The following is a 26,023-nucleotide window of genomic DNA, read 5'->3' as shown; positions in this document are numbered from 1 at the left end:
AAGGCTTTAGCCAAAACCCTTATCATTCAGAGTCATCTTTACTTTAACCATCATCTTAGACTCTACACAGAAAAATATGAAATATGTATGTTTGTGCACAGTATGTTTATATATAATAAATTTTTTCTCTCTGCATTCCCACTTGTCTCTTCAGTGTTGCTAGTATTCTCACCTTACCTGTGAAGTTGTGGAGGTACAGTCTAACAGCTTCTGATCTTCTGTTATTTAGGCAGACAAAGAATTAATGTGCAGTGAAAACATCAATTCTAAAGTGGTTATTGCTAGGTCTAAAATCAGTAAATTATGTTTCCAAAAAGTCTGAGGTGGAAAAAGGCTTTTAAGTTGGAAGGAGAAAATGGAAATAGTTGCTGCTTTTTTTCTGCTAAATTTTTTCCTGTTTTCTTGATGTTTGAGAGATACTGCAGGTGCAAAGTTAAGGATTTCTGTCTCATTTAAGATTTTAAACCCTTAATAAAATTTATTCTTCCTCTAGGTTCCAGATCCTTTTCTCTGCTTTTCTATTTTTTTCAGAGCATTTGCATTTTCCTTTTGTTGCCTTTCCCCCCTTTTTTTCTCTTACATGGGAGATTGAAAGGTCAAAAGGAGAGCAGAGACAGATGTTACTTTAACATAACGAAGTTCTGATTTTTAATGGTGTCTAATAGTCAGTGAAAGACTTTGAGAGCAGTGTTTTTAATGAGAAGAATATTAACAGGTCTTTTAGATATTTTTTTTTAAATCCCTGCCTGGATGAATGAGACTTGCAGTACTACTTCTCAGTCTGAGTTCCTGGGAAATTTATTACTCCTTGCCAACTGCTTTTTTTTCCCTGCTTGTTGTCATGAAAACTGTAGGATTCCTGATTCCATTTTGTAAAATTTATGACCAAATTTTTGCATATGTATGGAAGCCAGTATGGACTATCAAGAACTGGGAGCTTGAAGCAGAGTTTGAGCAGCGTAGCCTGTGTTAGGTGCTGGTCTTCTTTACATCTGACAATAAGTATTAGACAAAATCATTGCTGGTCAGGGGGAGGGCAGTTGATGAAGAGTCCTTTTTAAAGCTCTCTTCTTGGAGCAAAATAAGTATGGAAGGGGGAGGTTACTGTCCTGGTTGGATCAGAAGAGGAATACCCCTTCCAATGCTGAGCTATCAGCTGGTCTTTCCCAGAGAAGAAATGCACGTGGTACCCTGGGACTCAATCACCTATGGCATGTTACACAAACAGCCGATGACAGGGTTAGGAACAAAGTTTGGTGGTCTGCCTCTGTGAGGTCTGACTTCAGTAGACCTAAGCTTCCTGTCTAGTTTTTGAAAATTGTTTTCAATACCTGCTGCAAGTAATATTTAACAGTCCCAAATGGTTCAACTGCATGCTCACACATCCTCTCTGCAGTTCAACATTCTTTTTTACATTTACATATTGCAGGTAAAATACAACACAAAGTCTTTACATAAGGACAACTAGGTCCTAGAAGGGTATCTGCACAGTTTTCTTGCATGTCTCCATTAATATCCAGCTCTGAAGTTAGTACAATGATGACTAGATGTGTGGTTAGAATTGCCTTCCCTCTCAGTGTTCTGGCAGCAAACTGTGGTTGGTAAACTATATACTAAAATTGTGTGATCCTTTCCAGTATTGACTAGATCACACTGAGAAGACATGTTTTCAACTAATATAGCTAGAAAGGGAGGTGATAAATTACATAATGAAGTTATTTAAAAAACCTCAAGAAATGAAACATTTTGCCAGTAACAGATGCAAAATTGAAAATTAGGCCAGAAGTCACATGACTGGATCCAAACTTTAACCATACCATTATATAGTTGATGTTCTAATTAGTTTTCTGTGGAAGACTGTAATTGCTTCCCTGATGTCCTTTCTTTATTTTTAACTGGTTATCTCTGTCTTTGCATATACATTTGAACAATATAAAAATGTAAGTAACAGTATTGACTGGCATTATGTGATCAGTGTTATTACATTTCAGAGGTCCAACACTGACTCTTCCTCTTAAACACTAAATCTTTTTGAGACGAGATGCCTGTTTAGTCACAGTTCTGCCTTTCACATTTAGATTTGATGCAGGATAAGACAACGTGCTCCAACTTGCAAAGCAAAACGTTTAGTTGGAAGAATAAAATCTCAGCTCAGCTGAAGAACTCTGCTAGCTTAGAATTTTGCTAGCTTAGCGCAGTGAGGTTTTTATTCCTGGGATCAATTCCTAAGATTGCTGCTGCTCTGATTTTGAAGAAGCAATTTAACTTCTCTGCATTTTTGTTTAATCATCTGTAAAGTTGGGTAGACATTGCACTTACTCAGTGTAAAGCCTCTAGAGGAAACATGCTATTTCAGCACAATTCATTGCAGTTTTTATTTTCTGCCCTTGCCTGCCAGGTTCACAGTACAATCAGGCTACTGCTGGGCTGTTTACTGCAGAAACTATAAACAACAGACTTTGCTGCAGGCTATTCCAATCATAAAGCTGTAAGCCAGAGATGGTTATGTATGCATTTTGCTGCATTTGTCATCTTTTTGTCTTCAGTCGTTCAGGAAATGAGATAGCAGATTTCGAACAGCCTCTGAGTTTTGGCACTGATTTTTTTCCAAAATAGAATCACCACGTCGGTGAAGGTTGTGATTTCAGTCTTGGTTCTGAGCAGGTGAGCTCATAAACAGTGTTTTTTACAGATTACAGTTTCTTGTTTCTTTTTCTTCCTCAAGTAGAAAACCATGACCTTCTAGGATAGGCACCAGAAATTACCTCCTGACCACTCTGCTTGAGTTAGTGGCAGTTGAATTACCTCTCTGTGCTTTCTGCCTCCTCTGAAATGGGAGTAATTAAGTTTCCTCCCAAATACTCAAACCCCTATTCCAATTAGACAAGCCAGAAAAGTAAAGTTGTTTCCTACAACCATGCTTTGGCTTAGGCCAAATTTGCTCTGTTCTAGGGAGACCAGATATCTTAGGTGTCTTCAGTTGATTGAGTCAGTTTCAAAATCAAAGAAGCTTTCTAGTACCATGAAGGAATGGGGATAATTTGCCCCCTTCCCCTCCCCCTCCCCCCGCTCAATTTTCATCCGAAAGACAGAAAACTGTGGCCTTAGAAGTGAGAGAGGGGACACACTCTATCTCCATCACTATTTTAGAGTCATATGACCTGGTTTATGGGACATTGGCCATCCACCATGTGACCCATGCAAGATGCATTTCCTCTGTGCTTCTTGAAAACAAAAACTATGAAAATCTGGTTATTCTGACTATTGCTTAACTAGATTAGTCAGCATTATAAAGTAAAGTAAATAAAAATATAGTAAAGATACCCTTCATTCCAAAGGGTAAGAGTCCTTTAGGTTTAGACTCTGTTGCTCTGCTTCAGCATTCCAAGATTATAGTTCCCTGGCACAGTCTCAGAGAAAACCTAGACTTCACAAGCAGATACTGTCTCTAATTGCTATTATTATTTTATGGGATGTTTGCCTCTTCCAATCATCTACTTATTTAGGTGTATTTAATTCTCTGTTTTCAGGAAGAAAACTGAATTCCCAACCACAAAAATGGCTATCAGAAGTAATGGGAATTCAGTTTTCTATTTCAAGCAATATAATGTCCCTGACAATATTTCTAGAGATTTCTTAGCAAAGTTTTTTCTCCCAATAAATAGCATCCTGAAAGTTTTTTCTACCTAGACTTGATGTAATGCATGTTCTTGATTCCTGCTGTATGTACTCTTCTGCTATTTCCTTGTGGATTGATCTTGAATTGTGAAGTTCAGATGTTTTTAATTTACATTCAGAAACAAAGACTCCACCTTGCTTCTCAATTAGCTGTCAGATGCCCCTTTCTTTCTGTAGATGGTATCTGGAACTTTGCAGACACGGGCTGATTTATCCTTATGTCACTTATTTGAATGAATTACAAAATACTCTTATAAGATGTAGAAAAAATAATTTTACTTAGCAATGTATCAGTCTTAAAGGAGTAAATAACTAAGAGAATTAGCAATTCTATACGGATCTACTTTGCCACTCAATTAAATTACTTGCTAATTCTCATTTTGAGGTTGTGTCTTTCTATTTATGTTGAGACTATCAATAAAAGCTTACTTAATAAATAATACTATAAAAAATAAAAGGCACACTTAATAAAGGTATATTAGCATCACATCTTCCATCTCTATAGACACCTCCCCTTCCCCCAAGTCAGGTAAGTGACCCTCAAATGTGGAAGATATTGCCCCTTTAACAGGCTAAAACGTGTGCTTTCATCTTCCAAATCCAATTGCATCTTTCTTCCTGAGTAGCTTGTTTCACAATAATGAGAAACACTTCTGGATCATCTTAAATCTCCCATTAAGGGAAAGTTATCAAAGAAGCTTTCTGTTTCTTATGTGCTCTTTAGGTTTAAAACTCTTTGTTACCTAAAGCATTTGAAATTTGCACTCCCAGTGTATGTATCTTACTTTATAACAAAGCATTTTCATCTAGTTTTCACTTTTGCAATAAACCTTCATTACCTTTGTGCACTGGTTAATGAGCATTAGTCACCACTAGCTGTTTAGAAGAAAAAGTGCTATTACACTGTTAGTGTTACATTTTTTTTAGCAAGAGAATTTTCTAGTTGACTGTTGTTCTTCAAGAGGTTTTTAACTATTTTAAAGACTCTTAATTAACTTAATTTAAAGGCTCGTGGTTTCTCAAATTTAAATCACTCTTGACAACTGAAATTCCTATGGTTCAGTGCAAAGCAGACTACGGAACTGAAAAGGAAGGTTCATCATTCATAAATTCATTATGTGTGAAAGGCTGGGTGAGTGTAAGGAAACTATGTGGAACTAAAAACACTTTTCAAATTATAAAAATAGATTTTTTTTTTAGTAGAGTGACCAAGATCAACACTGCCAATCTTATAATAACGGAGGATATTGTCACTACAGAGAGGTATCTGTGTTTACTATCTGTTTACTTGCCTATAGAAATAGAGATTTTTAGTTAGGTTTCAGATTAATTTCCAGGGCAACTGCAAGACTAGCAACACGATGCTGTACTGACATTTGAAAAGTATGAAATACCTATTATTTTTCAGTTTATTTATTAAATAGAGAATTTTTCCATGGATCTAAAGGGTAGACCTGTGCCCGACAAATACCCCTGCATACTTACTTCACCAACAAATCATTTAATTGTGAACTTTCAAAGCTTCTTGATTTGGGGTATGTTTTTTTAAGCTCTGAAAGTTAACTCCTTAGTCTTTTAGTCTTGTGAAAAATCTTACTAGTCCCAGTGGAAGTATCTCCATGTTAATATTTTGATCAGTTGGTGCCTTTTCAAAAGGTGCTAAAACATGCACTGGTCTGAGAATTCTCTTCCTGGCATTTTGTGTTTCACTGTTTCCCACTGCTACGTGGTTTAGGTGTGTAGCACATAGCACATATTAACAGGTAGGTGGTGAATGCAGGGATTAACCCCAGACGCATTTTCCTTTGGTTGTTTTTAGTAGTGTAAATCATGTGACACTGACTCCAATAATTCAGCTTTCATCTGGTGGAAAACAAATGTATTAGTTCATTATTTTTCTATTCTATTTTTCTGTGGTGTTCATTACTACAGTGGTTTTAGGAGTGCTAGTTCCTGCAGAGAAAGCTGCAGTCACCATGTCTATCAGATTCCTGCCGTAGAGAAGCACCTGCAATTTTTGATGGATCTGGATAACAGAGGCCAGAGTGTGGACTAGCCTGAGTTAGTCTGTTGGAGAGCTCTGCTAGAATACAGACATTGGAGATGCATAGATCAAGATCTAGCTCCAGAACGCATCTGCCTAGCAGACATACAGGTGCTGAGGCAGGGAATTACGCTGGATGGGATCAGTTCTTGCAGCACATAGTTTCTAAGGCAATACACTATAATCCTGCATCAGGTTTGGCAATAGAATGTGAGATCAGATGTTTCACTAAAAAATTCCACAAATGATGAAGCAATTTTTTTTTTTTTTTTTTCTCTGGAAAATCTCTGTCAGTCTTTGCTTAATAGCACATCTGCAGATCCCATATATCAAGATGTCACTCGGGTACTGGAATTTTTGGGTGGCTTCAGCACAGACTTTCTGTACGGTATGATACCACTGGCCAATGATCACAGCTCATGTCTCCTGTCTTCAGGATATCTTCTTTTTTATACTTCAAGCTGACTACAAGTTCATTGTATGGATTAGGAATACAGAAAGATTGTGAGAATCATAATTTGTCTGAGGTGCCAGTCCTTTATAATCTTGAAGTGTAATGTTTTACAAGAAATGTCTTGAACAGTTAATGAAATTGATATTAAATACTGCAGTTGAAGAGTAGAGACTCCATGTTAAATATTTTGAAGTCTTTCAATTCTTTCAAAATTATTTCAATTCTGAAAGAGGTTTTGGTAGCTGTTTTTTTCCAGTAATTTTCATCTATTTTCCTGGTGGAACTGAGGCTTAGCCAGTCACTTTTATCTATATCTGTTTGTGCGCTCCATGTCTCACAAGAAAATGTGAACTGGTTTGCTCATTCAACAGGACTTCAGAGTTATTTTTGAGACACTGCCTAAGGCTTTATGAAATTTGGAGACAGATAATGGGAAAGGAGAGACTAAGATAAAGACTGCAGCATAAGCCTATGTATCATTATACCAAAAAAATCTACAGTGGGCGAAAAGTTCTGTTTATGGTTTTTGATCAACTCTAAATCCAAAAGAAATGAGACTTCATTAATACCAGTGCTCACGGAAGTGTTGCTTTTCAAAGCAAATTGAGTCTACATTTAAGTTTGTGTTTTCCTCTAGAGAGTTCATCTTTAGTTTTAAACTTCCTTGAACTTTGGTCTGTATTACAGAGGAAATTTTTGTGTAAGCTGCATGTATACTGAATTTTAAAATAGGCAAGTATAGGAGAAATATAGCATTTGAAGTCAACTCTTTATTCAGCTTGCCTATGATGTGTTTACATTATGCTATTTCATGTTACATTGTCTATATCACAGGAAAATGTGAATTTTGGGGGGAAAGAAAAACCTATCCATATGAAGTGAGCTAATCTATAGTTTAACTGCCTTTCAAGTCCTACTAAGATTTTAAAAGATAATATAGGTAGAACTTGACGGTTATTTATGATAAAGGTCCTTGATAAACCCCTCTGGAGAAGGTTACATATAAACCCATTAGGCTAGTTCATAAATACATTGCAAAATATAGGGGGCCACATAATCAACGCAAAGGAAGTACAGATATAATGCCAAATAATTTTTGGTGTCAAAAGTTATACACAAAATATTTTTATGTATGAAAATACTTATTAGACAAAATAACTTGAAGCAGCGGAATAATTGGCACATATTCAAATTGTGGTTAATTGAATTCTTCATCTGTGGCTTACAGAGCCACATGGGGTACAGATTCTGCATAGAGGAAGCAATTTTCATTAACAGGATATAATTTAGAATGAGAAAACATATACACTCTGCCTGAAACACAGTTAATAATTAATATGGAATAAATACATAGACATATATTGAGTTACCATATTTCTACCTGTCACTCTCTAGAGTTTCAGTAACTCATTTGCATCCTAAGTAAGTATATTTATTCAGAGAGATGACACTGTAACACTACCTTCAAAAGTGGAAGACCTTTATGTCACAGCATCGAAAATGAGTCATCCTTGTTATTAAAATGGCAAAGTGAGATCAGAATGGTGATTTGATCTCATGCCTACTTACATCTAAGAAGTTTGCTTGTTTGTGAACTGACACTGTACCGTTAAAAAGCTGATTACCAGTTCTTAAACTGATCATTATTTTTGAGGATGATCAGTTTTTCTCAACTAGAATAGAGAAAATTAGAACCTCTTAAGAAAGAATATTATTTCTATTTTGTATTCTGATGATCTATAACGTTTATTATTTGGGCTTTCAAATATGCTGTTAATATTGAGGTTTGTTTGCATGCAGGAAGCAAGTTATGTGAAGGATAAAGTAATAAAGAATATCTTGCAGTATGTATGAGAGAAAGTATATGATATCAATGAAGGGAATGGGTGATTGAGAGTAAACAGCTCCACATGCCCCATTCTCTGTCAATGGCTTGCTGCATCACTTTAAGCAAGCTGAGTTACACCTAATCTTGAAAAAAGTTAGTGCTATTTTGGATAAGAAATTCTGTAAATCAGGATCTCAAAATGTGCTTCTGGTGGTCCAAAACCTAATCTTGGCCTTAGCTCAGGAAAGGTATAAATGGAATTTTAAATCCAGCTCATTTTGGGACAGTGTTTTGACATGCACACAACTTATGGTTTCAGTAAAACTGTAAAGTATTCCTTAAATACTCCCTTGAATCTAGGCTCAAAACTCCAAATCCATTGCAAGGATTTCTCAACACTTCAGCTGAACCCTGAAGAAGAAAGGTAGCAACAACTTAGTGCTACTGAATGCACGCTATGTGCTAGTTCTTAGCCTTCGCTGTGAGCTCAGCCTGAGCTGGAATTGGTTCCTGAGGGTGGGCAGCTCCTGGCTGAATACTTTGTAGTACTCCAGGGTTTTTTCGGTTGGTTGTTTTTTATAAATTTTTATCTTCCTCTTTCTACCAGTTTGACCACTGAACAAATCTGCTGCATAGATCTCTATAGGACAGGCTTACATGCATGAGCATAGGAATGTGAGAAATAGAGATTTTAGTTTTCTTGTGGTCTGGGTTTCAGTTAGTGGCTATTTGCAAGATAAAGACCCCTAAGAAATCACAAAAGTGGGAACAGACAAGAATGCTTTTTAATTTTATTGAGTTTGCCAGATTCTGCCATACTAATTTTATAAACCACAGTCCTATTTAATATTACTGACTTGTAGAGCTATAGTTCATATTTCCTTCTCTTTTTAATAACAGGTGGTAACAATATTGGCAAACATGTCTGTCTTGGACCAGTGTGCTTCAGAAATCATTCAAGGAAACGGTATGTATTTTAGCTGAATTATATTCTGTATTTGTTTGTGGAGAACATGGGTAGATGGGAAAGAAGTGGTTAGAAGCTAAAGGAGAAAGGCTTCACGAATAATACCTCATTTTGCATCCAGTCTCTGCTGGATATTGCACATTGCTGCAGGGTGCAAAACGAGTCCTTGGGGCAGTTCTGTGTAACTGAAATAAATTACCACTGCTTTAGAAAACTTCCAAGTATGACCATATTGCTGATGTTCTGCATATGTGTGACATTCATAGATACAAAGCAAGGTAGTACAAAGTGTTTCAACAACCTTTATTCTGGTAATTGCATTATATAAGTTGCAATTCTTACACATTGAAGGACATCATCTGGTACTGAGTCATGCATACCTGCATTTTGTGTCACTTTTTTCACAGGTATTCAGAAGTATTATAAATTTTGAAGCAATATGTTTTTATTACTATACTGGCAGTTGCCAGGTTTTTTCCATGTTACTTTAAATTTCATATGAGAAATTCATTATGTTGAAAAAACCTTAGGTGTTACAGGCCCAGTAGAAATCTGAGAAGTTAGGTTAATAATTCTGTGGATAAGGATGCAGGAAGACATAACTGCCTTATTAATACACCTACCAGCAAATTAGCAAATTCAGTAAGACAGCTTTTTTTGCTTTTTTTTTTTTTTTTTTTTTGTGGGAGATATTAAATTACAGTGAATCTTCACAAGTATTGCTTTTTCTGTCCTAGGAACATCCCTTCCACAGTTTTTAAATTAAGGTTTGGATAGGAATGGATTGAGTTTGCATCCATTTGAATCTCAGACATGGCTGATTTAGAGGTGGAAGAAGGAGTTTCAAAAAGCATATACGTAGAAGTGGGTCTTGAAATAGAATTGGCCAATTCTTATGTAATATTGGACTTAGATGTTTCTTATTTTTCAGTGGAAAATTTGAGCTCAGTGCACACAAATATGACTGGCAAGGTTCAAGCACAACTAATTTGCTTGATGTGATCCATGTGTGCACAGAGGTAGTGTGCTTCTGATGTCCTTGCTAAGGTGGATAGGTGTTGCAGTTTAAGACCAAATGACAATGTGGAGGTTGAATGGATCTGGATACTGGAGCAATTTAATCACATGTATACGCAAATTTACAAATTACCTGTCCCATGAAGTAGACAGTGCAGTCAGGGGGAGGAGCAAGGCAGGTTGGCATAGTGGTTTCTTATATGACCTCCTTGTTGCATGGGAAGGATGGGGCAGTTACAGAGAGAAGTTTGTCAGGTAGTTCCTGCCATGCTCCTGGTCTAAGTTTCCTGTGTTCCTGGAAGTTGGAGATGTAGTGCAGGTGTGCCTTCCTTGTGTGGGGCTTCCTTACCCTGAGTCTTTTTTAGAAACTCTTGGTAAGACCCTGATGTTTCCCAGGATTCTATGTGTCTGTAATTATAGGACTGGGTAGAGAATAATCTGTCAGTGGTTTGTCTGTTTGACTTGTGCTGCTGTTTTCTGATTTGCTGTTAGCAGTCACAATCCAGATATGCCCTGAAGATTTTGCACTCCTTTATGATTAATAGATTGGTTATGTAGTTTGGCTACCTATTTCCTTGAGCACACCAAAACTTGGGGGTTGTTTCTGGGACAGGTGTTTGATCACATTTCATCTACTTCTACTACAGCAGAAACTCGATTGACGTTCATGATGTTATGCCAACTACGCCTAACTCATGGTAGATACTACAGTAGGTTGAGATGTACATGTGGACTGTCAAGCACAATGTGATGAAGTTTGTATATACACTCTGTAATGGAAGTTTACACAGAAGCATTTTTCTCCGAGGAAGGGTTGACGCTCACCTTGTCTACAAAGGCTTTTTGTGTCTGCCTAATGTTGTAATAATCATATGCTGGTCAGAAGCCAGACTCACAAACTGAGAAGGGTCTTTGAATCCTGGGAAGTTTAGATACATTTTCTTCTCAACTTTGACTTTTTTGTATGCTGATTGATTATTATCTAGCTGCATGATTCTGATGCTAATTCTCTTAATTATTTATGCAAATGTTCTAACAGTTAAAATCCTCTGATGCTACCTGAAGTAATCTGAATGTTTAATAGCACATGGAGTCTAATAGCACATAATTGTCCCTTTAGAATAATCTAGAAAATAGAAATCAGTACAGTCTCATCTGTTTTTGTGCTGCTACAATAAGAATATCAACGCCTACAGGCAACAATAGGTTAATGAAACCATTTCGACGTGAATGACATTGTCTCTTCTGAAGTGAAGGGTTGGTCACACAGTAAACTTCAAGAGGCAGAATTTTCCTCATTAAAGGATTTCCCATTCTAAAATACCCTTAAAGAGTTTGAGATGGGAATTTTTAAAGGTTTGCTTAAAAACACATAAACTGGGAAAAAAAAAGTTTTACTTTCCTTTAATTCAAAGCAAAACTTCATGTAGAGACCTGAAATATGTCACTACAAGTTTTTAGGTTAGTTCAGAAGAAAATAAAGGATTGCATTTAGTTTGACTAAAATAAATAAGTGAAATCTAAAATACAAACTTGTAGACGAGTCAAGACGTTGGAAGAGGAAAGAGCTAGTGCATTTTCCAGTTCCAGAAGTTCTGTAACTTCTTAGTGAAGACAAACTTATGCACAGATCAGATATGCCTGAATGCTGATGGCCAAATTGCAGTCCACATTTATGCATTCATCATGCCCTATCTGTGCAGTGATTGGTCTGTATTTACCTAGCTTGCTTTTCCCCTTTACTTTTTTGGACTAAGTTTTTTGTTGGAGAGAGAATAACAATGGCTCTTACATCTTCCTAGGTGTCCAACTTTTAATGGAAATGCTCTTTGAAAAATCATCTTCAGGAAATTCAGCAGAAGTTGCTGCTTGTGAGCGAGTCCAACAGAAATCTGCAGTTACTCTGGCACGACTCAGCCGAGATCCTGAAGTGGCAGATGCAGCCATAAAACTCAGCTGTAAGGATGTACCACTAGCTTAACAGCAGACTGAAAAAGAGGGAGGAACTGCCAGTCATGGAGAAGCTCTTTATAATTTTTAGCCTCACTTAGTGCACTTTATGGAATAGGTTCTCTACACAGTCTGTCCAGAGAGTGACTGGAAGTTGTGCTGAATGAACCTCTGGCTTATTTCCCAGAGGAACCTGAGGTGCAGCGTCCACTCAACGCATAGCTGTGGCAGACTGTGCCAACTGACAGTGCTGCCTCCTCCATTCCTTTACTTAAACCCATGTGCAGGATCTGTCAGTTGCAGGTTGTGATGTGATGTGATGAATATAATGGGAAGCAACATGCCCTTTTGGCTGGAGTTTTTTAAGGGCATGTGGCAGGATAGATAGGGAAGAAATAGTGGTCACAATTTCCACTCTGAAAGAGCAATAGTAGGTAAAAGCAATGCATTTTTTTGTTTATGCTTCACAACCATTAATTATGACTGCTGTGAACTCCATTGCTTTACAACCATTAATTATGACTGCTCCACGGACAGTCCCTTAAGTATTTGCATATCATCTTTGCATTAGAGATCATATCTACTAAGGAAGATAAATATTAAACATCTAAAAAAAAGACCACATCTCAAAATAAACAGTGTGTTTTTCTAAATTATTTCTCCTGGTACTCTTTTGTGCACTCAGGTATTCCTCGCCTAATTAAACTTTGCAGATCACCAACTGAAAGAAATAACAGTGATTCTGTTTTAGTGGCATGTCTGGTAGGTACATTTTAATCTTTCTTTCATGCTTATCCTGAAAAATGCAGAAAAAACAGCCCTTTAGATTTCAAAATACATAAGTATTGCAGGAATGTTTCAAATTCATGCCAGGGTCTCCTGCTTTTCCCCTTAAGCATAATCCTGTACAGTGTCAATTATTTATCCTCTGATTGAAGATTTAAACACATAAGAATAAAATGGCTTCATCTTTGCATTACTGAGCACTAAAAATTTTCAGTGGAACACTTCAGAATTTAAAGTTTCAGTAATTCTTATATTCCATTCTCTGCTGATGCTATGTTTGCTGAAATGAGCCTTGAATCACAGGGGTAGCAGCCCTTTCTCTGCACATACACGTATGGAAATATTTATGTGAAGTGACCAAAAAGAGGAAAGGAGATTTCTTGCTTTCCCTACATCCATTTTTTTCTATTTGAGTCTCCAAGACAATACAGTGTCCAGCCAAGGAGTGACCAACAGAGGTTAACACTTTCTCTGCTTAGGATAAAGATCCCAGCTGCTGGCCATGAGCTGCATGGACTGTGAGCCCCAGCCAAATGTCAGAGTTGAGTGATTTCACTTAGCATTCTGTGACAGTGCTCTGGGGACACGGGCAATCTAGAGTTAGGAGATTTTTGATGAATGAAGACTGAAGAATATTGTTTGACAGTGCTTTTCACAGTACTTATGTTATTTTAAATGTAAAACTCAGTTATTGTAGCTTAAATTAACAGCTAGCTTTATACCAGCACATGAGAAGTTTTGTTCGTTTAAGGAGGACTCATTCAGCATGAAGAGAGTATGAAAAAAGACATTGAGGTGCTGGAGTGGGTCAAGAGAAGGGCAACAAAGCTGGTGAGGGGTCTGGAGAATATGTCTTATGAGGACAGGCTGAGGGAGCTGGGGTTGTTCAGCCTAGAGAAAAGGAGGCTGAGGGGAGACCTTATCGCTCTGCACAACTACCTGAAAGGAGGGTGTAGAGAGGCGGGGGCTGGTCTCTTCTCCAAAGTCACAGGTGATAGGACAAGAGGAAACAGCCTCAAGCTGCTCCAGGGGAGGTTCAGATTGGATATTAGGAAAAATTTTTACACTGAAAGGGTTATTAAGCATTGGAATGGGCTGCCCAGGGAAGTGGTTGAGGCACCATCCCTGGAGGTATTCAAAAAACAGGTTGACGTGGTGCTTAGTGACATGGTTTAGTGATGTTTTTTATCAGAGTTAGGTTGATGGTTGGACTAGATGATCTTAAAGGTCCCTTCCAACCTAGACAATTCTATGATTCTATGAATGTGAGCATAAGAAATCTGTGATTATCCTTCATATGTGCCAAGAAGGCTTGTTAATCTTGCATGGCTATAGCAGAGGCCACAGAGGGATGGGCAGAAAACCTGACTGATTTTTTTGTCTCATTGAAGTTGTTGCTGCACATTCCTTGAATTCATGCCTGTCACTTGAGATGTTACCTGCCTGTCTGTCTCAGCAATTCTGCTTCTCCCGATATTTTAGTAACTACCTGATGACACTTTCTCATAAACATACAGCAAAAATATTGTCCTTGAGACATAAGCTGCTTCAGGTTCTGATAGGTAGTGCCACTAAAGTCTGAGTGCTTGTACTGTTCAATATTTTTAGCTTGGTTGTTTACTTTTTGTATATTTTGAAACAGGTGATTAATTTGTGTTAGTGCTGCACTGACAAACAGCATAGAGATAAGCTGATCAGACCTTGCTAATAGAACACAATTTTTGTTCTTGAGGCAAGCCAGCCTGCTTTCTAGTTTCATCTGTTGTGTCAGGTATGACACAGGTGTATGTCAGAAGGTATGTAATCATTCTCTATTCTTCTCCAGTGAGAAAAACAAGTAAGTCCTTAGAAGGGAAGAGTTTATGAAGATAATAGTAACATCAGTGCAATTTGTATTGTGCAGCCTCGTAGTCAAACAATTGGCAGTTTATTTGTTCCCAAATGTATGGCTTCTTTCTACATCACTGGTATCTAAAGGATATCTGTTATGGGCATTGCATAAAACTTCAGTAGCAGACGTTTTCTGAATTAGATGTCTTATAGTTCTCATAAATAAGACAAAAACTAAGAGGAGAGTTGAGATATAAAGAGGCAGTGTGAGACGTGCAGCAGATCAGAGATAGGTTTACAATCAAAGCGCTCTGACTCTCACCTCTGTGTTCTTTAACTCACACTATCCCTGCTGCTTGGGTCTAAGAGTAATGGGCCCAAATAGGATTGTCATTTAATAGCTGCATTTGAGGGGAGATTCATCCAACAGATGAAGACAGTAACGAGAGATGAACCAGGTAGAAGAGCCCATAGACCTATACAGTTCAGTTTTGAGTCTTTGCTGTTATTTAGAGATAGTTCCAATGATTCCCGCAATGAAGACTTCGACAAACCTTAACAGTATTACAATTGTGTTGTTTTGTTTTTCTAGGCAGCCTTACGGAGACTAGCAGTCATGAGTCCTGATGGACTTGAAGATTCAGATTTTCAGCAGCTAGTAAAGCCCAGACTTGTGGATTCCTTTCTGCTATGCACAAATATGGAAGAGAGCTTTGTATAAATATGAGCCAAAAACCTTTGAAAAATAATCAAGATGATAGGTATACAATAATACATATACAATTTTATTTAGTTTTAGTCCTATTGTTATTTATGACTTATTTATTTTAAAACCATGAACATGTGGCTTGTAGGAGCAAAGAAGCAGAATGAGCAAACTTGTTTTAGTGGTTTGCAAAGGTAATTTTTTATTTTCCTGGCAAGACATGTCAACAGACATCACTATTGCGATCTAACAAAATGTTGTCTTTTTTAATATAGTTTAATCAAGGTAATGAAGCCAAGAATTTGGTGCTCTGATGTTAAATGCTTCTAATAATGTTTTATCACTGATATTTTTCTACAGTTAGATCATTTTGCAATTTTTTTAAGAAATGTTTTAGTCTCGTGCATTTGCTGCATTAGAAGAAAAATAATCATTAAAGCTAAAGTATACACTTTGAAATGAAAGGGGTTTTGCAGTCAGAGTCCAGTTCTTAATTGTTGTTATTTTTTAATAGAGTTATGAAAATACGTAACTCATTAGCTGCAAAATTTTTTCAGAAGAGTTTCAAATACTGGTTTGGAATGATGTCAGAGGACGTTCTTACGCTGTATAGAGATGTGCTCCATTAGAGAATACACACTTGCAGACAAATCTTTTATTCACATTTACTGGAAGTTACTAAAGGAATTGACGGAATTCTAGAAAAATCTTTGTGAAATCAAACACATATCATCAACATGAAGGTATCCACATAAGACTTAAAGTCATCACACAATGATAATTTTCCTTCCTTTCCAAGCCTTACAAGAACTGGAAGTGAGCACGTCCAGACATGTTTTTAATATTCAAGCTCCTACTTCTGTGAAAAGTTGTGCATGGATGCACTAAATAATCAGAACAGATAAATTAATTTTAACTTATATTTCCATTTTTTCTGTTTTTCTAACTAGTCCTGTATTTCTAAAACTGTGAAAGGGACTTTCAGGAGTTTTTGGAGTTGAAAAAAGGAGATTTTACCAATGGGTAACAACATAGAGATGATTTTAAAATAGATTTTTTTTTCACTAACATTCGTCTTAAAATTTACCTTTTTCTTTTCATCAAGAAACATTATACATTTAAAATTATTCAACCAGAAATATCTTGGAGAGCGTTTTCCCCTTCAACTTCTCACAAGACACTCTATAGCTTATGAAAGTATATGTATTGTTTTCTTGATGGCTTGCAACTATTGTCTGGATCATTTTATGATTAGCAACTTCAGGGTACTAGGACATCTGCCAAAAAAGTAAGTACATTTCTTCTTTACTGTACTTACTTTGTAGATATGTTAAACAGCTTAATTCATTAATGTTTATTTAGTATTATTTGGTATTTAGATGAAAGGAAATTGCTAAGCTGTGATTGCCTTCCACATTTTCTGTATCTGAGAAATCTGTCCTGTTTCAAGCAGTCAAAAATGATGGGTACTTTTTTCTCCCCTTGAGCATATGGGTTAAGAAGTCTCTGCCTTAACATTTCTTCCTTGTGATCTCTTCATTTAACTATGAACTCTATCTTACTGAAGTTTTAAAACTTTAGAAAACATACAATGAACTCTGTCATGAGCAACTACTCAAAGATAAGCGTTGAATCAGATGTTTCACAGATGTAATTTCCTAGTAAGAGCAGAGATGAATTCTGCTTTGTTTGCCTACTTTAAGACAGCTCCTTGAACTTCCGGGATTGTTAAGAAGTGTGGTACTGTACAGCTTTCAAAATATTTTACAAGGGATGGACTTTAACACTTTCCTCACTAAGCTGAAATACATGTATGAACCACAGATGCTTTAAATGGTGAAATCAACATTCTTGGTATAAACAAGGAAGTCAAAAATTCTCATTAAAAAATTAACTCAGTAAGGTTCCATTGCTATCATGCTGATAGCATGATAATCCCTAATAGAATACAACACATCAAATTCTGTTGTGAATGTGCTGTACTGAACCTTGTTCTGTCAGCTGCAACTAACACCAGAGACAGTAGTTTATAGATAGAGTAGGGTTTATTCCATAATAGGTAAAGTTAAAATCTCATTTTAAACAAATGTTCACACATGTAAAGTGAACTGAAGTAGTTGTTAAGAAAATGCCATTATGACCTATAATGTTTTAACGCCATTTTTAACAGGTCAATCAACTATTCAGTGAACAGGCCAGTAGCAATGAATGAGTCTAATTTGCTCTCAGATACAATAAAGTGAATCCACATCAACTGATTTTACTAAAGATACTCTGAATCTGTAAATGTGAGGCCATAATTCTAGGCCCATACTGTCCATTTACATGTGTTCATATTATGAATGTGGCTGTTTACATTACAGAAACAAAATACATTTAGGTGGATCTCATATTTGTAGTAGAAAAATGTATCTTGAAAGAGCCAGTTCAGACCTGTTATCACCTAAGTGTCATCAAAACCATTTTGCTAGCTCTGAATTTTTCACCTGAAGTTGTGCACTTTATTTTTGTATATGCTAAAGTTTATGAGAAAATAAACATACCTCTTCCTTTCCTCTTAATTAAATTGGAAATAAAAAGTCATTAAAATTACTGAAATATTGTTTTCTCATTACTTCTGAATGAATTCTGGATTAAAAATGTTTGCTTTGAAATTAACTTTTCGGTTTTTAAACCAAAAAAAGGATCAGTTTAAGCCAGAATAAACATGTATAATTTCAATGTAGTATAAAATAAAATACTTCATATCAAAAGATTTTCACTAAAACATGTCTTTTGATGGATTAATCTTTGGACTCCCTGTGTATATACATACACAGCAGAGTGATGTAGAGAGTATGCATAATACATTTACATATCAATTCATTTATGTGGACTCATTGATCTATAAAGACTGCACGTAGGTTAGATATTAGCTTAATCATTCTGGAAACTGAATGTTATGCTTGTCATAGAAGTTGTAGTTTCATTTAAGTTTTTCTGAACATTTTAGATTTTGAATGATATTAGAAATGTTAGACAAACATGCAGAGAACTGCAGGATTCTTTGTAACTTTGATTTACATTCCAGTGACTTTGGACAATGTGTTCAAATTTCAGCTTTAGTTTGAACTGTTTACAGATATTCGGGGCCCAGATGTTTCATTCATAAAATAAAATTTTTTTCTCAGTTTATTATGTGTTTGCTACATGAATCATTTATGTGAAACATTACTTGTCTAACCTGGTCTGTTTGAAATAATAATTGTATCTACAAGGCATAAGATAATGTCTTGGTAAATTTAATGTCTTACCTATTTTTAGGGTTGCCTGTTAGTATCCAAAAGATCGAACTTGGTCTGTAGAGTGTCACATTGCCTTGGTACAAGACTGATTCTGCTGTCTCATATTGGTTGTTCCAAATATGTATGTTGACCATCTCCTTTCAAATAACAGCAACTAACAGTCAAAATAACATTAGCTTTTGTATTTTGAGAAATGGGCTTTGATTTTCAGTTTAAATTTATATTAAATTTAATGTATTTAAAGTAACACTCTAGACACTGTAAATTATTCACTAGTATTCTCATTTTTAAGGGGAGGGAGGGAAAATGGCATTGAACACTGAAAGATAGGTCTAGAGTGAATTTGTTCATTTCAGTTGGAAGTACCCAGCTGGTGGGGAGGTGGATGGATAGTTTCAGCCCTTGACAGGCTAAAGAACCAGGAACAAGGAAAGCACTGGTTTATCTATTTCAGATACTTATGTGCTTTGCAGAAATCCTTATCTCTACTTTCTAGTTTGCTCTTGGGTCTGAGTTTCTCTAGCTATAACAAATTTCTGCCTCTTAGGACTGTTATTTGTATAATTGCTACTTATCTGAATAGAATAGAGTTAAATTCCAGGGTCTAGTCCTGCTAGTTATTATGTTGCTAAGGTTTTTGCTGAGAAACTAAGTACAAAATTAGCTTGTTAAATAAGTGTACTCTAGATCACATAGAACAAAAAGAAATGTTTATTGTTCCCACAACAGAGGGAAGAACCAGCGTATTCTCCAGAAAACTTGAAAGAAACCATATGCATAATAGTATTTTTCTAGGTATTGGTACTTTCACAAGCAGACCTGCTAACTAAGTTTATGAACTGATCAGTACCCTGCCAAATAATTACTGAATCAAAATAATAAAGGAAAACCGCTAGACTTAGAGACAAAACACTGGGAAATAAAATATTTTTCTCTTTCCTTTTCAACAGCTGATCAGTGACTTTCTGTTTTAAGAATTCAAGTGTGCCTAGAACCCAATGGAACCTATGGGAAGCCAGTGCAAAAGAAAAAGTGTAGTAGATAATACTGTTAATTTGCTTTAGAGAGAAATTAGAAAGGATCAAAAGGCTTAAACGGTGTGAAGAAGGAGGTATGTCTAATACAGTACCTTTTCTATCACTGTTGTGATCATGCGTGTCACATATCTAATGATAGGTACATGGCTTGTACTCTTTTCTTCAGGCTTTCTGGATATTACCACTGTCTTTTAACTAGCTTTTGTCCATGTCCTCCACAATCTTTAGAATGTGACCTAACAGTGCACACACATTTTCAAAGTAACTTACAAGTGCTGGTGTATATAAAAATTTAGTCTGAATTTTTTTTTGTATACCACATAATGTAAAAATCTTTTTGGGTAGTTCTGGAAGGATATACCTAACAAGATATGCCCATTATGTGTGTTCATCAGGTAAGGAAAAATTTATGATAAAACAAGAAGATATATCTAAAAGGGGGTTGGACTAGATGATCTCCAGAGGTCCCTTCCAACTCCTGTCATTCTGTGACTGTGATGTGTGTTTTCATTTGCATCAAAAGAATAATTATGGAAAGGGCCCGAATCATCTAAGGAAGCCTTCCTTGGAGCTATGGCAAGTCAGTGTGCCTGCACTGCAGGAAAAAAGAGCCAGAGGAAACCCCCAGGTTTCAAGATTCTTGCTAGAATTAGAACTGTAGAGATCTAACACATAAAATAAAATAAAATAAAATAAAATAAAATAAAATAAAATAAAATAAAATAAAATAAACATAAATAAAATCTCACAATATGAAGTTAAGGATAAACAACTTGTAAAATTTTGTGATAAACACGAACATATAAGGAGTATGCTTCGTACATTAAGCAACATGCTTGCTTACACATGCTTGCTTCCATTTTTAAAGCAAGATACAATGCCCTTTGTCACAGCTCTTTACTTTTGTACTGCTTAATTATTAAAAAGGCCACACTTTTTTTCAGAGCAGCAATTGCTACAAATTAATGATTTCAAAAGTGTAGCCCATCTTTAGGGATGAATAAACAGGGAAGTGACTAAATACCATGAAGCACAGCCGATCATTTACATCAGTGTGTCATCCTTAAAAGGCCACAAACTTAGTGGAATGAGATAGGCTAGCTATTGCTTTAGAATATCTGAAGTAGAAGAAATCTATCATGTGCTTTACTCTAGGGAGGAATTCTCATCTGTTTTGAACTTCAATTCTCTAAGTATAGTCCAGACCAGTAATTTAAGTACTTTCTGTAGACCACAGAAAGAAGTGGGCAATTCTTCCTCTCTGAGGATGACTGCCCAAGACAGAGAGTATACATAATGCCATGGAACTGCCTTTTTTTTTTTCCAGTGGCTATGGAAAAAAGTGCTGATGATTTGTTTGGAGGAGATGTCTAAACACCTCGACATCTAACTATTAGTTCAGATCATGTGAGATGAATTCCAGACTCAGTCTGGAGACAAAAGGAAGGCACTTTTTCAGCTAGGGTTTCACATGCTGTTTATGTATCAAATACAATTCCCATCAAACCAGAAATTTTTGCAACATCAGACTCTCCCTTTGAAATTACTAACTGAGATGTTATTTTCTTGTTTGGTATGCACTAGATGATAACTCCTGTTTGCCAGTTTTGTAAACCAAGGGATAGCTGGACCAACTCATCAACCTCAGAATATTATACCAGATTTTACATTTCTTATTGGAGAAAAATCTCTTGCATTTAAAGACAGGGAGAGAGAAAACAGGTCACAGGACATTCAAAATGGTCTCCTACGTGAGCTATGCTGGACAATATGTGAAATACCACTGAGCTAATAAATAGCACTGCACATGTCAGGAAAGCTACTACTCACTCACAAACAAACTCCCCCTCAAACCCAGAATCCTTTCTTTCCCAAACAGTAGTAAGCTGAGCTCTAAGGAGAAAAAGATCCTCTTACATTTCCGACTTTAGTTTAGAACAGCCTTGTACTGTTATTATCTTGTCTTTACCAGTCAAGTTGTCTTCTTCGGCTTCACTTGTATTAAAGATCTCATGATAATTACTGTTACATTAATATTTTTTTTTCCTTGAACTCAAAATATTTAGGTCTAAATGTGGTATTAGATAAATAAGAGATGAAAAAATGAAAAATGGATGCTGAATAGATACAAAGCCAAAACTTGAAAAACTTGAAGAGACTTCTCTTTAGAAATGCATTCCTGCATAAAAACATATTAAAACAAGGGTTTGATTAATCAGCTTCTTAATGAAGTAGGTAACTGAAAAATTGTGTGAAGGCTTTTTGAAGTCATGAAAAACTGTGTTATGCTTATAGAAAAATCCGATATTTCCAGCTCTTAAAGACTCAAGAGAACTTCAGAAATGGCGTGTTTTGGAGTTTTTCACTTAGATGTTTGAGATGATGTGGTAAGGCTTTTATAAGTTAATACCACAGGATAAATATAGGTGCATCTTAAAACCAATATCCATTAATGTGCCATTTCACAGACACCATCGCTTTAGAGTAGGCCAGAGATATAGAAACTCTTGGATATATGTTTGCCAGACTACAATAAATTTCTTTTACCCCTTTTTTTACCCCATGATTAGGGGAAAGAATAGAGGCAACAGCATTTCAATAGCTATAGAGGACTCTGTCAACATTTGTATTCTGAATTTTTGCACTTGGCCAGACAGCTACCAGGGTTGGACCACAGGATAACAGTAAGAAAGGACCCTTCATTACACGGCAGAGTCTGAGACCTAGCAGCATCACGGGTAACACACTGATTAATGAGGACTATTTTCAGGTGGTCCAGGCCGTACAGCTGGAAGCCATGCTGACATGTTATAAGCAGAAATGGAAGTTGCTTACTATCAAGGCTATTCCTAGATCCTTGCATGGAAGTCTCTGCTGCTGTGTGTACTGTGGCTTAAGCACTGAGCTAGCAACACTTACCAACCCTTTCGTGAATCAAGAATATTTTTTCCAACAATGCTGCAGATGATGATATATGTGTGGTCGTTCACAACTGTGTTCCTTTCTAGTTTTCTCTATGCCTTTCCACCTGATGTCAAGTGATTAATGCTTGTCTTTAGAGTGAATCACTGCTTGAGGATTTGCATCGCCCAATCCAAGGGAAAGCAACTGAAAGATCATATCCAACATCTGTGAACCCTAGGACAGTGACACGTTTTACAATATGTTTGCTGGTGCTGCCTCAATGCTCTATTACATCTGCATCAAGGCAATCTCTTGGTCTACCACCTTGGCTAAAAGGTTGTCCGTTTTCTTATTTGCACAGTTATCATCATCTTACAAATATTTCTCCTCAAATACTCAAATCTTTTATTTTTCCCTTTTGAAATCATTTTACTTAGAATAGTTACCAAAACACTGGGCAGCCCAATTAAATGCAATTTCTGGATTTTGCTGCAAAGATCAGATGAAGCTGCATGAGTTGTTTGTGCTCTCATTTTCTGTCGCTCTTTCCAATGTAGACTGAAAACTATGGGGGTGGAGTGTTCCTTTCCATCTTTTTGTATGATATTAAGTTGTCCAAGATCCCTCATTTCATTTGAGGCTACTTAAAGATAATTTAGCAAAAATAAATATTAATACAAAGACCAGCTCCTTTGGTGGCACCCACACGTTCTTTGTGTTTCTGCCCCTATAATATTCCTTGTGTGGACATGTCTTTGTAGCTTGTCTTGCAGTTAATCTGACATGGCTTTAATGGACATGGTTGTTTTTTGTGTCCAAGCACATTTTCAGCTGCAGCACTTATTCAAAAAGAACTTGTAGCTGTTTTAATTCTGATTTAAAGTTTTTAAGTTGGCGGAGGCAGGGTCAATAATTAAAAACTCTGCTGAAAATTAAATCATTAAAACATGCATTTGGTACAAAGGTGTTATTGACATCAGGATCTCAGACTTTATGTATTTTGAATTAGTTCTCAGATACATTTGAAGTAGAACATCTGTCACTAAAAAAGTATGGTTACATTTTTCTTCAGAAAATTTCTTTCTTCAATAGATTTTAATTAAAAATGTTGTTATTAAAACAAACACAAATGGACCCTCTCTGCTACTTAAAAAAGCTAACTAGAAAAGAAAAACTACTTAGTTTAGAGAAGAGCCACAATAAAAATCAGTTAAAAATTCTTTAACCATTGCTTTGTTTTTTAGGGTCTTGCTGCATATGAATAAATACACCAGGTCATTCTCTATTTCCAGGTCTTAGCTGTAATCAGTAGAATAAAATATAGCTGCTGGTAAGTAAAAAATTTAGAAGTATGAAGTATTTATTTTAATAAATTTCAGTTTATCAGTGCTTCTGAGGCCTAGTGATTGCACTAGTGGAAAAAATTTCTCAGTTAAAAACTTTCCTAAGGTCCTGAAACAACTGTTCACTGCTCAGTGGCTCTCAGCAGTTCTAGATACTCTGTTTGCCTTTGCATAACATTTCACCAGAAAAGTTCTCATATTCTTTTTCTTTCAGGACATTTCACAGAGGTTTTATGTCCCTTTTTTCCTTGAATGCAGACACTCCAGTGTCAACAGACAAAAGAAAGTCTATTTTCACCCAGGGCCTACTTTTTAGGTCACAGGCAAGTGAACAGGCAAGTGAATCATATGGTTTTACTTATAGCAGTTTTGTAGTCCTACCCTGCAAACTGAAGGTCTGTTTCACATGGAAGGCCGAGAGCCAGGAAATATATGAAGTACAAGCAAGAGCGAAGGTCTTGCTGAAAGTGCTTTCTCCTGTTGAAGATTCAACCAAGTCTTCTTCATTTGGAGAATGCTCCATGGCCATTAATGAGTTCAGGTGTCTATTGCCTTCATTCGGTATCCTGTGGACTTGTTTACTTTTTCAAAAAACCTCTTGAGCGGTAACTTCTCTCTGCTCACATCAGGACAGATGAGAACTGCAGCCCTGTGGATAAGTCTGATTTTGTCTGCATACCTCTTTTTTTCCGCTTTATTTATAACTCTTGCTCACTGAAGAACCATCTTCTTTATTATTTGTTTCCTCATAACAGGCTTTTCTGAAATCTAGAAAACTGCAGTCAAACTCACCATATAACTAATATATTTCTTCTGTGTGCAGATAGTATTATTTTATTAATACTGAAGTATCTTCAAGAACACTTAATAATAAGCCAATTTTGCTCATACTATTTTCCTCCAGTCACATACTTTTAGTCAAGTCAATAAACTGCTTTTAACAGTTCAAATAAAAAGTCTTTTTTAAATTTTAACTTATTTTTAAACAAGTGAGCAATTTTAAAAGCTTAGCATGAAGGTTTGGTTTTCAAAAAATAGAAAGAAATCAGAAGAATCTTGTAAAAGGAGTCAATCCTCATGTAGCTGCCCAAGGTTTTACCATAGGCTGCATTTTTCTCTTTTCTTGAGAAGCAGTACAATGTTGCTATTGTTCAGTCTCATGTTAGTTCTGGCTGCTTTTCTACAAACCCATTGACAATACAGTAATCTAGAGGCCCCTTTACGGCTGGGTGGGAAAGGAACTGAAACAGTAACGTTTTAAATATTCTTAAAAAGTGCCTGATGGTTAACTCGTTCAAGTGACCCAGTCACATGAATAAGGACATTTTAAGAAGTCTTAGTGATGCATCTGAATCTTATCTCACTTCCTAAAATAATTAAAAGCCAATTTTCCTTACATGTGTAATGTCTCTAGTCAGTTTGGCGGTTTTAATCTGGGTAAAATCTGAGTAAGATTAAGTAATCTACAGACCTGCAAATGAACCTTTCTGAAATCTTTAAAACACTGTTGAACTCATCGAAATATATGATCATTATGCACTACTATGCATCCAAATTCTCTTCCAAGTCTTAATGATGAATGCAGCCAGAAAGCCAGCTTCTCTTGGGCCCACCTGGTCACATGAAAAAAAATCACACAAAACATTTTCTTGCCCTGGAAACTGTTTAGGATTAATTTTGTCTTTCAATATTCTTAAAAAAAAAAAAAAAGTAAAATATGTCACTAAAGAAAAAGAATATTAAGTTCTTCAGAAAATGACGTTTACACAGAATTTTTCTATAGCAGGATAAGGTTTTAGGTTGCCTTTACATATTATCGTGTTCAGTGGAACTGAGTTTCTTTTAAAAGAGCCACGTTTTCTAAAAGAGTGATTTTTTGTTTTATTCCATGATGCAGATAAATACAAAGTGATGAAAAGTTATTAATTTTATAGTGAACAATGCAAGATGCCACAGCTGTCAGATGAAGGGAGTCAAGGTCAGTATAAGTAAATTAATATCCATTGATGTTGTGTCTCCTAATCAAAGCTCCAGATTTTAGCTGGCCTTGAGTTTAATCTGATATTTATTTAAAAATATATGCTCCCATGGAGACCAAGTGTGCAAATGCGAAGGGAAAGTACCAGGAATGTCTGTCTAGATGTTGCTGGCCAGAAGGAGTATAAGCCCTCTTCCACAATGTGGGAACTCTAGGC

General features: G+C 36.2%; 1 protein-coding gene across 1 annotated transcript in view; it reads left to right on the top strand.

Annotated features, from left to right (window-relative positions):
• Positions 1 to 15,275, top strand: part of INSC (INSC spindle orientation adaptor protein) — a 99,477-nt gene extending 84,202 nt beyond the window's left edge. Inside the window, exons 9-12 of the mRNA XM_074149449.1 lie at positions 8,905 to 8,971; positions 11,791 to 11,946; positions 12,624 to 12,700; positions 15,147 to 15,275. Of these exons, the coding sequence (XP_074005550.1) occupies positions 8,905 to 8,971; positions 11,791 to 11,946; positions 12,624 to 12,700; positions 15,147 to 15,275 (429 nt within the window). The remainder of the gene's footprint in view (positions 1 to 8,904; positions 8,972 to 11,790; positions 11,947 to 12,623; positions 12,701 to 15,146) is intronic.
• The last annotated feature ends 10,748 nt before the right edge of the window (positions 15,276 to 26,023 follow it).

This window comes from Numenius arquata, chromosome 6 (assembly GCF_964106895.1).
Source record: "Numenius arquata chromosome 6, bNumArq3.hap1.1, whole genome shotgun sequence".
In the NCBI taxonomy this organism is placed as follows: Eukaryota; Metazoa; Chordata; class Aves; order Charadriiformes; family Scolopacidae; genus Numenius; species Numenius arquata.
Note: the sequence above shows the minus strand (reverse complement) of the source record. Positions and strands in the feature narration are given on the sequence as shown.